Genomic DNA, 14,369 nt, shown 5'->3' with positions numbered 1-14,369 from the left:
GCACCTGGATTTCACTTTCCCACCACCCACCCACCCAACCCTCTCCCCGTTCTTCGGGTCTGCTATACATTAACCCTTCATACTCCCAGGGATTCATCTACCCCCCCCCCCCAGCTGAATAAAATCGCATGGCGTCTCCAAGAACAAAGTCCTTAAGTTTACAAAGTTTGTCTCTCAAGGATTAATGGATGTAGTCACACACACACACACACACAATTTCGGTATCAATATGAATCCTTAATGTATTGTTTTGGCTTTCTACTATCTCGATTCCTCCCCCCTCCTCCCACCACCATAAACTTTACCCCCTATCAATCCCGCCCCCATAAACTTTACCCCCTATCAATCCCGCCCCCATACCGACCATCACCACGCAACTCGGGGACACCCACCACCTGTGCTCCTTGTGCCTGGCTTAGGTTATCTCTTTGTAGCTCGACTGATCCCACCAGACTAGTCTCACAGCGTCAGTTGAAGGTTTTAGGCTAATGGAATACCAGGTTCTTGCTTCACATGACAAATCCCCATCTCCATCTCTTTTCCAACATTTCTTCAACCTCCTTCTCCTCCTCCTCCTCCCCCCCCTCTCCCCTCATCATCACCCTTCTCCATCCTTACTGGACAGCACTTGACCTTATTCAGTACCTCACTCCTTACTTAATCTTTCCTGTAACTAACTTGACTGGTCCCCACTTCTCAGTTGACCTTCATCCATATCTGCACATTTGTTCATCCCCATGCCCTCTTCACCTCGGTTGGCCCCCACCCCTGTCCCCGCTACCCGCACCTTCTTTGTCCCTCTACCCACCCACGCCCCCCTTGATTGGCTGTGTATCCCAGTTTCAGTGTAGACATCTTGGGAACAGTGTTTACTAAATACGTAGGAGAAAAGATGTATGTTCCTCTACAACCATACATGTCTTATAGTGTGGGAGCAATTTAAGTTTTTGGCAGGGCGAGTGTCAGTTTAATTTAAGAATGGTCCATAGATGGAGGGGTTATTGTTGTAACCTCTTCAGTGTGATAGCTTGCTTTGGTTGTTTGGGATGCTGTCAAAACCTTTATGATGAGAATTTGGTGTTGTGTTTAGATTTTTAAACACTATCAATTCTACAGGAGAGACTAAGAATGCATTTATCTTTACTGAACTGCATATCCTTCATTGGTGTTCCACAAGTTTTCCACAGGCCTAGATAGTTGTACAGTTGGATTAGTATCCTGTTTAGAAGCACAATCAGGCAAACTATAACCAGGTGTTATCAACCTATTCACAACAGACAAAATGACCAGTTAGCCATAGCAACAGCTGGACTTTGAATATTCAACTGAAACTAAAATAAACCAAACCTGAGCTAACATAGTGTAACCAGCATCTAAATACAGTGACAGGAAGATGGGAAACACCATAACCTTAACTATCTCTGTACAAGTATTGCTATACCATTTAACCCAAGCCAACATAGAGCACTGTATTAGGAAAAGGCTATATATATATATATATGTATATATATATTATATATATATATATATATATATATATATATATATATATATATATATATATACTACACAAATGTCCAGCTTCCTGACAGGTGAAGAGCAAACACAAACTCCAGGCCTTTTCTCTTCAATAAAGTGATGCACTTTTCAGATTGTGTTATCCTGGATTATTTCATTCACTTGAGTGGTAGAGTTGACTTCATCTGCCCCTGTGGGTGAATAAAATGTGTGTTTTAGCTGGAATAATCTGTACTGTGTACCATTATACTGAAAGGTTCAAATGATATCCACTTTGGGAACATGGTAGTCCAATGTGCACCATTTACTCCTAAGAGAATTTGAATACTGTTTGCCTTTGTTATTACTTAATGTGTGTGTGTGTGTATGTATGTATGTATATATATGTATGCCAGGTTTATTTCCCCCCTTATAAAGGAGGTAGCCAAGTCAAAAGCATGTACCTATTCCCACCCATTCCACTCCCATCAGCCACCCTTTCACCCCTCTCATCTTACCTTCTCATGGATGATGGGTCATCCCTGTATCCCACTTTATATATATATGTGTGTGTAATAAAACCACTTGGAAAATAAAATGAAAGGTGACCGAACGTTTTCGTTTATTCAAGACAAAAACTTTTGGTCACCTTTCATTTTATTTTCCAAGTGGTTTTATTACACATTTTGTAAATCACGTGTTTTTGTAATTTATTCGCATATATATATATATACATATATAATATTCAGCACCCGAATTTGCATACTGTGGAGTACAATAATGTTTGTATGCATTTACTTGATTCACTGATTTCCTTATTTGCTTCATAATTCTCACTTTTCTCTTTCAATATCATTTCATTTATACCTTGTTTAGTGATTCATTACCCCGAGGTCCAACTGAAACCATCCAATTTTTATCAGTCTTTGTTCATTGTAAAATACTTTTTCCATTAATGTTGCATTTGACCACTTGCTAGTTCTACATTTGTTTTAGTATTTACCATTTACATTTTCCTTGTCAATTCCAACAACCTTTTAGCTTGTCTTTTCCCTTCTGCTGCAGCTACCTCAGTCCTTGTTCAGCTGTCCTATCTTGCTTCCTTTCCCATGACCTTTTATACTTGACCTTTACTCACATCAGCATCTTCTCATCTTTTTATCTTGTTTTTCTTGTGCTTCACCTTTCTCTTAATCCACCTCCATTTATTCCACTCGCCACCATTTCTCCCTCTCCCCTTACCTTGAAACCTTTGTCATTTGTTAGCAACAAATATGTTTCACTTTTTGTCAACCCCCCCAACCCTCAATTAACCCTCCTTCCATCTTCATTCAGTTCAACTCTTCCTACCCCGTCTCTCTCTTTCTCTCGTTTTTCTCTTTCTTCTTCTGCCTTCATATTTTCTCCCAATTCCCTTTCTTTATATCATAAACCACTTTACTTTTCCCACATCTGAGACTGATGACCAAAAGGGTCAAATCTGCCTCGATGAGTCCTTTCACAGCTGTTCTGCATTCTGGTACCTGGCAGATTTATTCAGTCAAAGGAAACTAATGTGTGCGTGTTTCAGGTTTTGTGAATATGTGTGTATTGACTTACTGTTTTCATGGTTATGATGTGTTTAAAGAATTGTTGGCAAATCATGGCAATGGGAGACATTTTACATGGTCCATTAATGCAGTCAAATGTAGAAAAGTATAAAACATTAAACATGACAAGACAAATAAATAAGCAAACCAATAATATATTGACATATGTAACTTTTTTTTAATATATATATATCTTGGAATTTTTCAATGTTATGTTAACAAAAAAGATAGCAAAACTTAGTAGTTTTCTTTTTCTTTCAGGAGGAATGAAGTCCGTGGGGCGGGGTGAGGGATCCCTGCAGCCACGGCTGACGAGAGAGTTAGCTATGTCCCCAGATTACACACGGCCCAAGAGATTGGACCTGTTGCTGGACATGCCTCCAGTGCCACGAGAGGTTTGTCTCAAGCATGCCTGGAATGCCGATGATCGCTCCTTAAACATCTTCGTGAAGGAGGAAGACAAGATGACATTCCATCGTCACCCTGTTGCACAGAGTACAGATTGTATACGTGGGCGGGTTGGCTACACTCGTGGTTTTCACGTTTGGGAAATCAACTGGTCTACACGGCAAAGAGGCACGCATGCTGTTGTTGGGGTGGCAACAGAGGAGGCACCGCTCCATTCAGTAGGCTATCAGGTAATACATGATTTTCTCATTTTCTGTACAATATATGTATCTTGTACATCAATCATAGTGTTGCCCTGGTTCTTTAGAAGACCTGCAGCTCTAGGAAATGGGCCATGGCAAGCAATTCAGCCCATGAGTCACTTGTTGAATAGATTTTGTGCTGCTCTCTGGAAAGTGTGGGTACTGGAATAACACAAGTTGCTCTGTTTGCTCTGGTTACATCTAAAGTAATTGATGTCTGTTGACAGGCCAATTCTGTGTAGATAAGGTTGTAATATAGGGTGATGATCTGAACATAGGCATGCCAATACAATTTTTGCATGTAATGGAAGTGGTTTGGTGAAATACAGAATTTGGCAGTCCATTCTGAAGTGTTTGTGTTCTTGTATGGACAGATGTATTGCAGGATATTGGGAGCAGGTTATTGTAGGTGTTTGAATAGAAAACTTAGATTTACATTCACACATTTGTGTCAAGACACTACATTTTTACAATATTTCTTACAGAGTTTGGTAGGCAGCAATGACCAGTCGTGGGGCTGGGATTTAGGTCGAAACAAGCTCTACCACAATATAAAACAGGGCAACTCAGGCATTACGTATCCATCTCTATTAAACAACGATGAGACATTTGTCGTTCCAGACAAATTTTTAGGTAAGATTATTAGCTTTTCCTGTTTTTATTCACATAAAAGGAAGTTGAATGCTCATAGTAACAGGAGCTCTATATATTTTTCACAAGTATCCAGGCTTGGAATTGTTGAATTGTGCATTATTTAGTATTCTAAATGACATTATTAATGACAATATTGATTTACAGTGGTGCTGGACATGGATGAAGGCACCCTAGCATTTGTAGTGGAGGGGCAATACCTGGGTGTGGCCTTCCGAGGGCTAAAGGGCAAGAAGCTATACCCCATCGTTTCAGCTGTCTGGGGACACTGTGAAATAACCATCAGATATTTTGGTGGCCTAGATCGTAAGTAAAATGTTTTTGAATTTTATTGTAACAAATTTCTCCAGGTGATTTTGACAGCATGTCTTGGGCTAAACCCCTATTACCACCAGATTTTGGTGGCCTAGATTATAAGGAAAACGCTTGAACTTTTGTAGTGCAAATTTCTCTAGGTGATTATTTGACAGCATGTCTTGGGTCTATAACTTTGTATTACCCATTCTCTTTCTCCCTCTCCTCTCCCCACCCTCAACTGATGATGTACTTGCAAGTGGTGGTCCTGCAAGGATCTTCTTCCTGACACTTCTTCAAAACCTATTAACTCTCATCCATCTGGAGGTGGAGAAAATTCATTCATTAGATATTATCTATCAACTTCAGCATTATTTCCTCCACTTTTCAAACTAAGAGAATTGACAGCTGGCAACTGTGCCACTCCTATTACTAAGTTGGTGAATGCTGGATCTATCCTACTAATACAAGTCAATTGGACTACCTCTACCACTTCATGTGGTGTCCCCTGCTCCTCAACCACTCAAAATACTTTATGGAGCAGTGCGAACATCCTATTGGGTTGTTTCATCCTTCTGTCTGTTTACTCCCACCCTTTGAAGTCCATCTTCTCTGCTCAACAGACATTCTTTATGTATCCAAGGATCTCTTCATCCCATCCACCCACCACATTCTTGGTCTTCCTTGCAAGTTCTCACCTTCCACTGATGCTTTCTAGATGCTTTTTGCTAGTCATTGCTCATTCTTTCCATATGTCTAGACCACCTCTACCTTGTCCAGCAGCTCTCTTCCCACCCTGTTCTGTGCATCACATTTCTCCAACACAGGCCATGACTGCCCTTGCATCAGTATAACTGAGGTGTTGAAATAGTACTAGTATGCCTCACACATGGCCACCTCATGACAGAAGACAACCCTCACACCTACTATTGCAAAGCTCCTCTCACAATACTCCCCATACTACTAGAATTTCCAATGTTTATAATGACCACCTGTTCTGTCATCCGCCCTCCCCTCAAACAACAATAATATTATACCAATACTCCATAACAATCTCTCCATAACTTTGTGCAAAAGACAGGACTTAACCAGATTGTAGACACTATATATTTATTAATAACTACTGCATTTTTTTAAGAAATGCATTCATGGCAGAGGCTTTTATCTGCTAAAAAGGCAAATAATCTAGCATTCACTGGCAACTGGTTAGTGATTGCTTCCATTTTTTAGATAACAGCTCATGAACAGTTGCCACCACTGTTACTAACTGCATGTAGGTGTTTGGTGATTTGGCAGTTGAGACTAGCTTTTTACAAATAAATGTTTCGTGTTTGTTGGTGAATACCTCTATATACATAATTTTTAGGTTCAATGGCAGGAATATATATAACATCAACTGTTTCTTTCCACAGCGGAGCCCTTACCTTTGATGGATTTGTGCCGGCGTGTAATACGTCAATCAATAGGCAAGCAGCGACTAAATCGTCTGGATGAACTAAACCTCCCTACAACCATTAAGCAGTATCTACTGTACCAAGACCGCAGGTGATAGTCTCATAGTTCTCGATGTCCTACAACACTAAAGCAGCTGTGGTTACAGCAAGTGCACGCACCATCTGCTGTACATAGCCAGTGCTGCCAACAATCACCATTTGCTGTCTCAGGCCTGGAGGTGTGTAAGATGGCCTGCCAGGAATGCAACATTCCTGCTGCCACTCCAGTGTAAGGCCTCCTGATGCCTTAGAGCTCGTTGAAGGGAACACGAATGCAGCATGTCTTTTGATAATCAAAACTGATTTGAAACTTGATTTTGATCCTTCATCCATTACCATAAGACATGTTGGTAGTGTAAAAGCATATGGTTATGCTTCTTTTTCCTTATAAATTCTTAGCAGTTGCTGAAACAGTAGGTGATTTTATTTAGATGCAGCTCAGTGCGCATGTCAGGCCTATTGTTTGAGGTCTTGACTGACTTTTTCAGTGTATGTTTGTGTCGGTGTGTGTTTAGTGTGGCTCAGTGCCATTGTGATAGACACGGTCAAACTAAAGGGCCCAGGCTCTGCATGGCTCCGCTTGTACCACTCTGGAAATGTGAAAATGGCAAAGAAAGAGACACTTGGCTTCGTTAATGTGTGTGTACTGAAAAGGAATTGAGCCAAGACATAGTGTGCAATGATGCAATGTGTGCGCCCACAATTATAGCCAAGGTATAAAGTGTGCATTCTAGCATTCTACCCAAGCTAGGGCCCGCACAAGCCCTTTAGGAACACCTGCGTCCAGGTCTGGTCACTTGTCCTACCCTTTGCTGGTGCCGAGGGTGGTGCCAGCCCGCCTTCTGAGGACAGTGGTTTGCACGAAGATACGAAGATAGAACAAGGAGCCTGGGGCGTGGAGGCATTCCTTGTAATGTCACTAGTCTCTTACCTAAATCTCTGGTTCTGCCATGGATGCTTCACTGTTTTTATGTCCTTTTTATACGATTATTTAATGTCAAATGTGAAAATAAAGGAGGCCACTTGGGGTTATTAGAGAATTCTCATTATTAAATTCAGTTGCAAGTTTCATACTCTGTGAACAGATGGAGCATTATTACTTGATATGCTTAGATATTTTTTTAAAGTGCCATTTATTGTACCCTAAAGACTAGGAATGTGTCAACTGCTCAAATGACGGCATCTCACCCCAGGGTTGGCATCGTCAGTGTTCTGTCGTGTTCTGCATCATCTCTAGCAAAATGCCTCTTTGTACAAAACCATTAAATATCTACAAGATTACTTTCTTTTATTATAGACCTTTTTAGGTATGCAAATGTTCTATAACCCTGCTGTGTAAATATATATTTAATTTAGGGGAGAGGGTGTGAGAGGTGGTGAGGACTTCTTTGAGAAAGACGGTCTGCTGCCTCACCACTGTCTTGTGGTGTCCCCTGGATTCAACTCCAATCAAGGAAGTTGATGCTCAGTGTGAGTCAGTGACTGAAATTGACATTGTAGCTGTCAAAATTTTCAACTGTCAAACTGTAACTATGTTCTTCCCAGTCAATCAGTTCATAAGAACTACACTGAATTAAACATCCTACAAATTACACAAAACAAAGCATTAAGAATAATGAGATGCATTAAAACCATTCCAGTAGGACATCTACACACAAATCAAAATCCTCCCCTCCCATCTCTCACACACAAACACACTGTACAACCACCCCTGCACAATGCAACACATACATACTACCTAGATACCAAGGGATTTTTTCCCCTTTACAAGGGAGGTAGCCACTCCCATCCACCACCCTTTCTTCCCTTTCATTTTAGCTCCTTATGGATGATGGGTCATCTTTGTATCCTGCCCACTGTCCTGGGTCAGAGACAAGACAGCACATCCACAGCAAGGCCACTTCACTTAATCAGTGGCCCCTTTCTCTGTCCCCTTGTGCAGAAAAAGAGAAGATAGGGAGAAATCCCTTTGGGCTGTATCAAAATATTCACACAGCCATTCCCAACCTTGCTGAATGCCCCTTTCACCCCATCCATCCATTTCATCCTTGGTCATCCCTCAAGTTCACTCCATCCACTTCTGGTTTCCACACCTCTTCTACTAATTTTCTTTACTCATTCTTTCCATGTGTCCAAACCATCCTTAAACTTTCATCAGCCCTATCTGCCATCCCCTTTTCCATCCTAGCTCTCCTCCTCACATTGTTTCTCACACTATCCAGCCTTGTAACTCCTACCATACTTCTCGGACATTTCGTCTCGAACACAAACTTTTCCTCCCTGCCTCTTACATTCCATGTCTGTGCTCCATACAGTGCCATTGGTACAAGCACCCATTCATATAGTCTCCTCTTTGCATCCATTCCCAAATGCCTACTTCTCGTGACACTTTAATACCCCATGGCATTTACTTCTTTGTCTACAATTTACTTCTACCACCACTCCTCCCTTTCCTGCCACATGCAATCCCAAATACCTTAAGCTATCCACCTCCTAAGGTTGCAAAACAAGCACTCCATGACATCCCCAAATTCCATATACCATCAGGTTCTTCCAGACATCAGCCCTACAGAGAAATTTCTTCCATCAAACAAGAACTACACTTGCACAACTGTGTTCAGGCTACCATCGAACTTGAAAATAATACCAAAACAGAGAAGGCCTAGTCACAGAAACATATTGCCCCATATTCAATTGTCACACATAAGACAATGCACATCTCATCCTACACTGTCCTACTCTAGTCTTAACCACCACCAACAGCATCTCGTGTTCCATGAATTACTTAAGGTCCAATCCAGTGGTGGCTTTTAGTTACCTTGTAGCCATAGGTCTCCTGTAAGAGACCTGTGGAAGCACACTGACCAACTGACAACTCAGTCCTCTGGCATTAACACAATATAGTGGGGGCAGTAGATGGTGATAATCCAGAGCAGGTGTTGGAGGCCCAGTGTTACCTTGTCCTAGGAATGGTGGTGGTGGTGTGTGGGGGGGAGGCATTATAGTCGGCAGCAGTTTGCATGACTGCAGCATTTTTTAGGATCCACTGCTCACCCCACATGGGGAGGAAGCAAGAAAAGGTGTCTTTTGGAATAACCCCCTTTCATCTTTAGGCTGGGGAGCTGCTCCAAATAAGGTCACCTTTACTGTGGCAACAAAACAAGGAGGGAAAAACCCTTTCATATACAAAGCCACAGTGAAGAGGTTTCACCCAAACTGTGGGATAATACCTTTCATCTTTAGGCTGGGGAGCTGCTCCAAATAAGGTCACCTTTACTGTGGCAACAAAACAAGGAGGGAAAAACCCTTTCATATACAAAGCCACAGGCAATTGCCCACCCTCACAGAGGGAAATAATTGTTGCTGGCAACAAAGATGGATTACATAAGAACCAGAGCCACTGACCATCACTTCTAACAAAATTGCATTTCTAAATATATCCCACTCTACCAGCTACCATCTTGATCCACATTTAGTTGAAGTGATCCTCACTTGAATAACAAAGATTCTTGGTCCTAAATACCAACAGTGGACCACCTCTTGCAGCAAAGTGCCCCTTTGAAGTAGGTAGGAATACCAGTGTGCAGAAAAGCCCACAAAATATATATGGTTATAAGGAAATGGATCCCTGAAAATGGAACAGGAATTAAGGACCCAATATGACCATCCTATCTTTCTCAATCCTTGATGATGCCTCATTCCAAACAAAACCACATGCCACATTTAACAGTGTAGTGGTAGTCATCATTCTACAATTGTGAGAGTACACAGAAACTATTTTTAGAAAAACTTTCACATGAAAAAGTAATAGAGCATAACAAATTAAGAAAATGTAGATCCCTACCCCCATGCTGATCTCACTTTTGATAGACTCCAACTCCCAACTCATGCAAGATGTACATATAAGATGCTTAGAAGATATGTAACAAGATTCTACCCACACCTCTACTAGTGTCAACTGTTGGTGCTTTGAACATGCCAAGCAACAACCTCTCCTTTAACCCAGCTAGATGAGCAAACTACAGTCAAAACCACCCAGTATCCTTTTCAGTGCACAAATATACTAACAATTTGTTTTACCTCCAAGATTCAGAATATACACCAAGCAAAACCTACAATGGGTGGACCTGGAATGTTTGCAATCCATATGCAACTAAAGGCCTATTCTTCCTCGATCATATTCATCATTGGGTTTCTCTGAAACTGATGTGTTCCAATTCTGAGACAGAGGAATTCTTTTTCAAATGTATGTACTCTGCAGTATGATGATGCAGGGTGATCTTGGTTGCACTTATACATTTGGCTGGGTTTGTGTATAGATTACCATGTGCCGGTGTTGACCAATGAACATGTATACCTAAGTGATGAGACATTGTTGTCTAGTGTGCCCAATGTGTTGGCAGTTAAAACAACAGTATAGGTGTGGATATTATTTCTCTAGCTTCATATCTTGAGTAACTTACAGTTAGGTGTTGGAAGTTGTGGTTGATTGAAGGTCACTATTAGTATTAAAATATTGATCTTGACACAGTTTATGGTTTTCTTAACCTGGTATACTGTTATTGCTGTATTTTATGGCATGTAAGATGCACAACATTTCAGCAGGGCATATTTATTTATTTTTGTGTATGGACAGGGCAGTGGACAAGGTGCAGGGATGACCAGTCATCCAGGAGGTGCTAAGATAAGAGGAAGGGTGGAGGGGTGTGGAGTGTATTCAGGGATGGAATGGGTGGGAATGATTTTATGCCTTTTCCTTTTTGGCTACCTCCCTTGTAAGGGGGAAAAGGCCTTGGTATATGCATGTAATCTTCTAAGCAAATTAGCAGCACATTACAAAGCATTACAAAAGCACTTCAGTTGTGGTAGAAATACTTTACATGATTACAGTAATAAATTCAGTTGATACCAACAAATGTCACCAGTATTTTCTCATAATAATTATTTTTTTGAATAATTATTTTTTGCAGTACTGGTAATGATAGTCTTTTTCACTATCATGCTGGTATACAAAATTTTGTATTAGTGAAAAGGACTAATTGTAATGTCATTTGAGTACTATTATTATTATCATCTATTTGTAAACTATATATAATGTGTAATTAATAACACACATATACAGACGGCTTTTTCCCCACCTTACAAGGGAAATAGCCTCAAAGGTGTAATTAATTACTATATATAATATCACTTTGGGCTGCATCAAAGTATCATCCATACACTCACCCCTATCCCCTGCCTTTTGTCTTCCTCACTCAATAGTCATTCCCCTTGTGCTCAAAGCCCCTTTCACCCCATCCATCCATCCATCTCACCCTCAGCCATCCCCTCAAGTTCATTCCATCCACTTCTGCCTTCCACACTTTTTACTACTCTTTCTTTACTCATTCTTTCCATGTGTCTAAACTATTCCTATACTCTTTCATCAGCCCTATCTGCCATCTCCTTTTCCACCCCTGTTCTCCTCCTCACCTCACTTTTCAATCTATCCAATTTTGTAACCCCTATCGTACTTCTCAGACACTTCATCTCAAACACATTTAAACTTCTCCTTTCTGCCTCTGAAATTTCAAGTCTCCACTCCATACAGTGTTGTTGGCAAAATTACCCCTTCATATAAGGGAAGCCTGAAGGGATTTCTCCCCATCTTTATTTCCACACGAGGGGATGGAGAGGGAGGTCACCAATTAAGTGAAGTGGCCTTGCTGTGAATGTACTGTGTCTTGCTGCATTGCTTCTGACCCAGCCAGTGGGCAAGAGGAGCTAAGCTGAGAGAGAAACAAGGGTGTTGGATGGCAGTGGAATGGGTGGGAATGAGTACATGATTTTGACTTGGCTACCTCCCTTACAAGGGGGGAAGAAGCTCTTGGTATATAGACTGTATGTGACTGTAGTAGTTTTAGAGGGATCAGTTTGTTGAGTGTACTTGGGAAGGCTTGTGGGAGGGTTTTAATTGAGAAGATTAGAAGGAACAGGGAGTAATTGGTGAGGAGCAGTGTGGGTTTAGGAGAGGTAGAGGATGCATGGCTCAGATTTTTGTGGCAAGGCACTTGTGAGAAGGCTTTGGCAAAAGGTAAGAATGCTTTTGAAGCCTTTGTGGATGTGGAAAAGGTTTATGAAAGGGTAGACAGAAAGGTACTATGGAAGGTATTGCAGATACTATGGGATTGGCGGAAAGCTGTTAAGGGCAGTCAAGAGTTTTTACGAAAGTAGTAGAGCTTGTGTTGGAATTGGAAGTGAAGAGAGCATATGGTTTGAGGTAAAGGTGGGGCTGCATCAGGGCTGTAATATTGCCATGGCTGTTCAATGTGAACATGCATGGGGTGGTATGGGCAGTAAATGCAAAGGTTATGAGCAGGTAATGGAGAGAAGTGCGAGGTGAGCCAGTTGTTTGCAGATGGTACTGCACTTGTGGTAGGTTCAAAGGAGGGATTAAGGCAGTTAGTGACAGAGTTTGGGAAGGTATACAGTAGGAGACAGTTGAAGGTAAATGTTGGTAAAAGTAAGGTGATGAGGTGTACAAGATGAAAGGCTGGAGGAAATGGACAGTTCTAAGTATTTGGTGTTGCATATAGCAGGAAATGGAGTGGGGGTGGAGGTATATTGTACATACATACATACATATACCAAAGGCTTTTTCCCCCTTACACGGTGGGTAGCCAAAAAGAAAAAGGCATAGATATCACTCCCACCCATTTCATTTCCCATACATTCCACTCCCCTCCACCCTCCTCCCTCCCTCCTATCTTGGCACCTCCTGGATGACGGGTCATCCCTGCATCCTGTCCAATGCCCTAGGTCAGAAGCAGTGTCGCAAGACACAGCACATCCACAGCAAGGCCGCTTCATAAATTCGGCGACCCCCCCTCTCCGTCCCCTCATGGAGAAAAGGAGAAGATGGGGAGAAATCCCTTCGGGCTGTGTCAATTTTTTTTTTTTTTTCATACATACTTCCTCACTCCCCATCCTCCACCCACTCCCCCTCATGCATCACAGCCTCATCTATACACAACCCTTCTCCATTCACCCCTATCTTCTGTCCTCTCCTGTCCTTCCTCCACAGACATTCCTCTCTTTTGTAAAGCCCCTTTCACCCCATCCATCCATCTCATCCTAGGATGCCCCCTCATATTCACTCCTTCCACCTCTGCCTTCCACACTTCTTTTACTAATCTTTCTTTACTCATTCTTTCCATGTGTCCAAACCATCCTAATACTCTTTCATCAACCCTATCTCCCAGCTCCCTTTCCACCCATTCTCCTCCTCACCTCCTCATTCCTCACTCTATCTAGCCTAGTAACCCCTATCATACTTCTCAGACATTTCATCTCAAACACATTCAAACTCCTTCTCTCTTCCTCTCTCATGTTCCATGTTTATGCCCTGTACATTGCTGTTGGCACAATCACTCCTTCATATAACCTCCTCTTAGCATCCATTCCCAGATGTCTATTTCTCATTACACTTTTTAATCCACCAAGGCATTTACTCGCTTCTCTCAATCTACATTCTACCTCCACCCCCCACTCCTCCCTTTCCTGTCACATTTGCACCCAAGTATCTAAAACTATCCACTTCCTCCAGCTTCTCACCTTTAATGCTCACTTCCAGCCTACTGTCTCTCTCCCCTTGTACATCTCATCACCTTACTTTTGCCCACATTTATCTTCAGCTTCCTTCTTTCACACACCTTCTCAAACTCTGTCACAAACTTCCTCAATCCCTCCTCTGATCCTGCTACAAGCACAGTGTTGTCAGCAAACAACAGCTGGCTCACCTCCCACTTTTCTCCATTTTCTTTAATCATCTCCAACCCCTGACCCACTACCCTTGCATTCACCTCTCGCACTACCCCATCCATGTAAAGATTGAACAGCCAGGGCGACATAACACATCCCTAACGAAGTCCCACCTTTACCTCAAACCATTCACTCTCTCCATTTCTAATCCTAATGCAAGCTCTACTACTCTCATAAAAACTCTTGACTGCTCTTAACAGCTTTCCTCCTATCCCATATATCTGCAGTACCTCCCACAATGCCTTCCTGTCTACCCTGTCGTAAGCCTTTTCCAGATCCATAAAAGCCCAAAAAACATCCTTACCTTTTCCTATAGCTTTCTCACATATCTGCCTTACCACAAAAATCTGATCTACACATCCCCTACCTGTCCTAAAACCACACTGTTCCTCACC

At 41.8% G+C, this 14,369-nt stretch overlaps 1 protein-coding gene across 8 annotated transcripts in view; it reads left to right on the top strand.

Moving 5' to 3' along the window:
- gus (splA/ryanodine receptor domain and SOCS box containing gustavus) overlaps positions 1-7,453 on the top strand; it is a 224,981-nt gene extending 217,528 nt beyond the window's left edge. For 7 of the 8 annotated variants that reach the window (XM_076209424.1, XM_076209428.1, XM_076209429.1 and 4 more), the window contains 4 exons: positions 3,348-3,724; positions 4,222-4,369; positions 4,535-4,693; positions 6,094-7,453. In XM_076209424.1, coding sequence (XP_076065539.1) covers positions 3,348-3,724; positions 4,222-4,369; positions 4,535-4,693; positions 6,094-6,230 — 821 coding nt within the window. In that variant the 3' untranslated portion in view covers positions 6,231-7,453. The remainder of the gene's footprint in view (positions 1-3,347; positions 3,725-4,221; positions 4,370-4,534; positions 4,694-6,093) is intronic. The other variant, XM_076209427.1, reaches the window with a different exon arrangement.
- The last annotated feature ends 6,916 nt before the right edge of the window (positions 7,454-14,369 follow it).

Source organism: Oratosquilla oratoria, chromosome 26, assembly GCF_046742065.1.
Source record: "Oratosquilla oratoria isolate Oo_2021 chromosome 26, ASM4674206v1, whole genome shotgun sequence".
In the NCBI taxonomy this organism is placed as follows: domain Eukaryota; kingdom Metazoa; phylum Arthropoda; class Malacostraca; order Stomatopoda; family Squillidae; genus Oratosquilla; species Oratosquilla oratoria.
The sequence above is the reverse complement of the archived record's forward strand: the minus strand, read 5'-3'. Positions and strand labels throughout refer to the sequence as shown.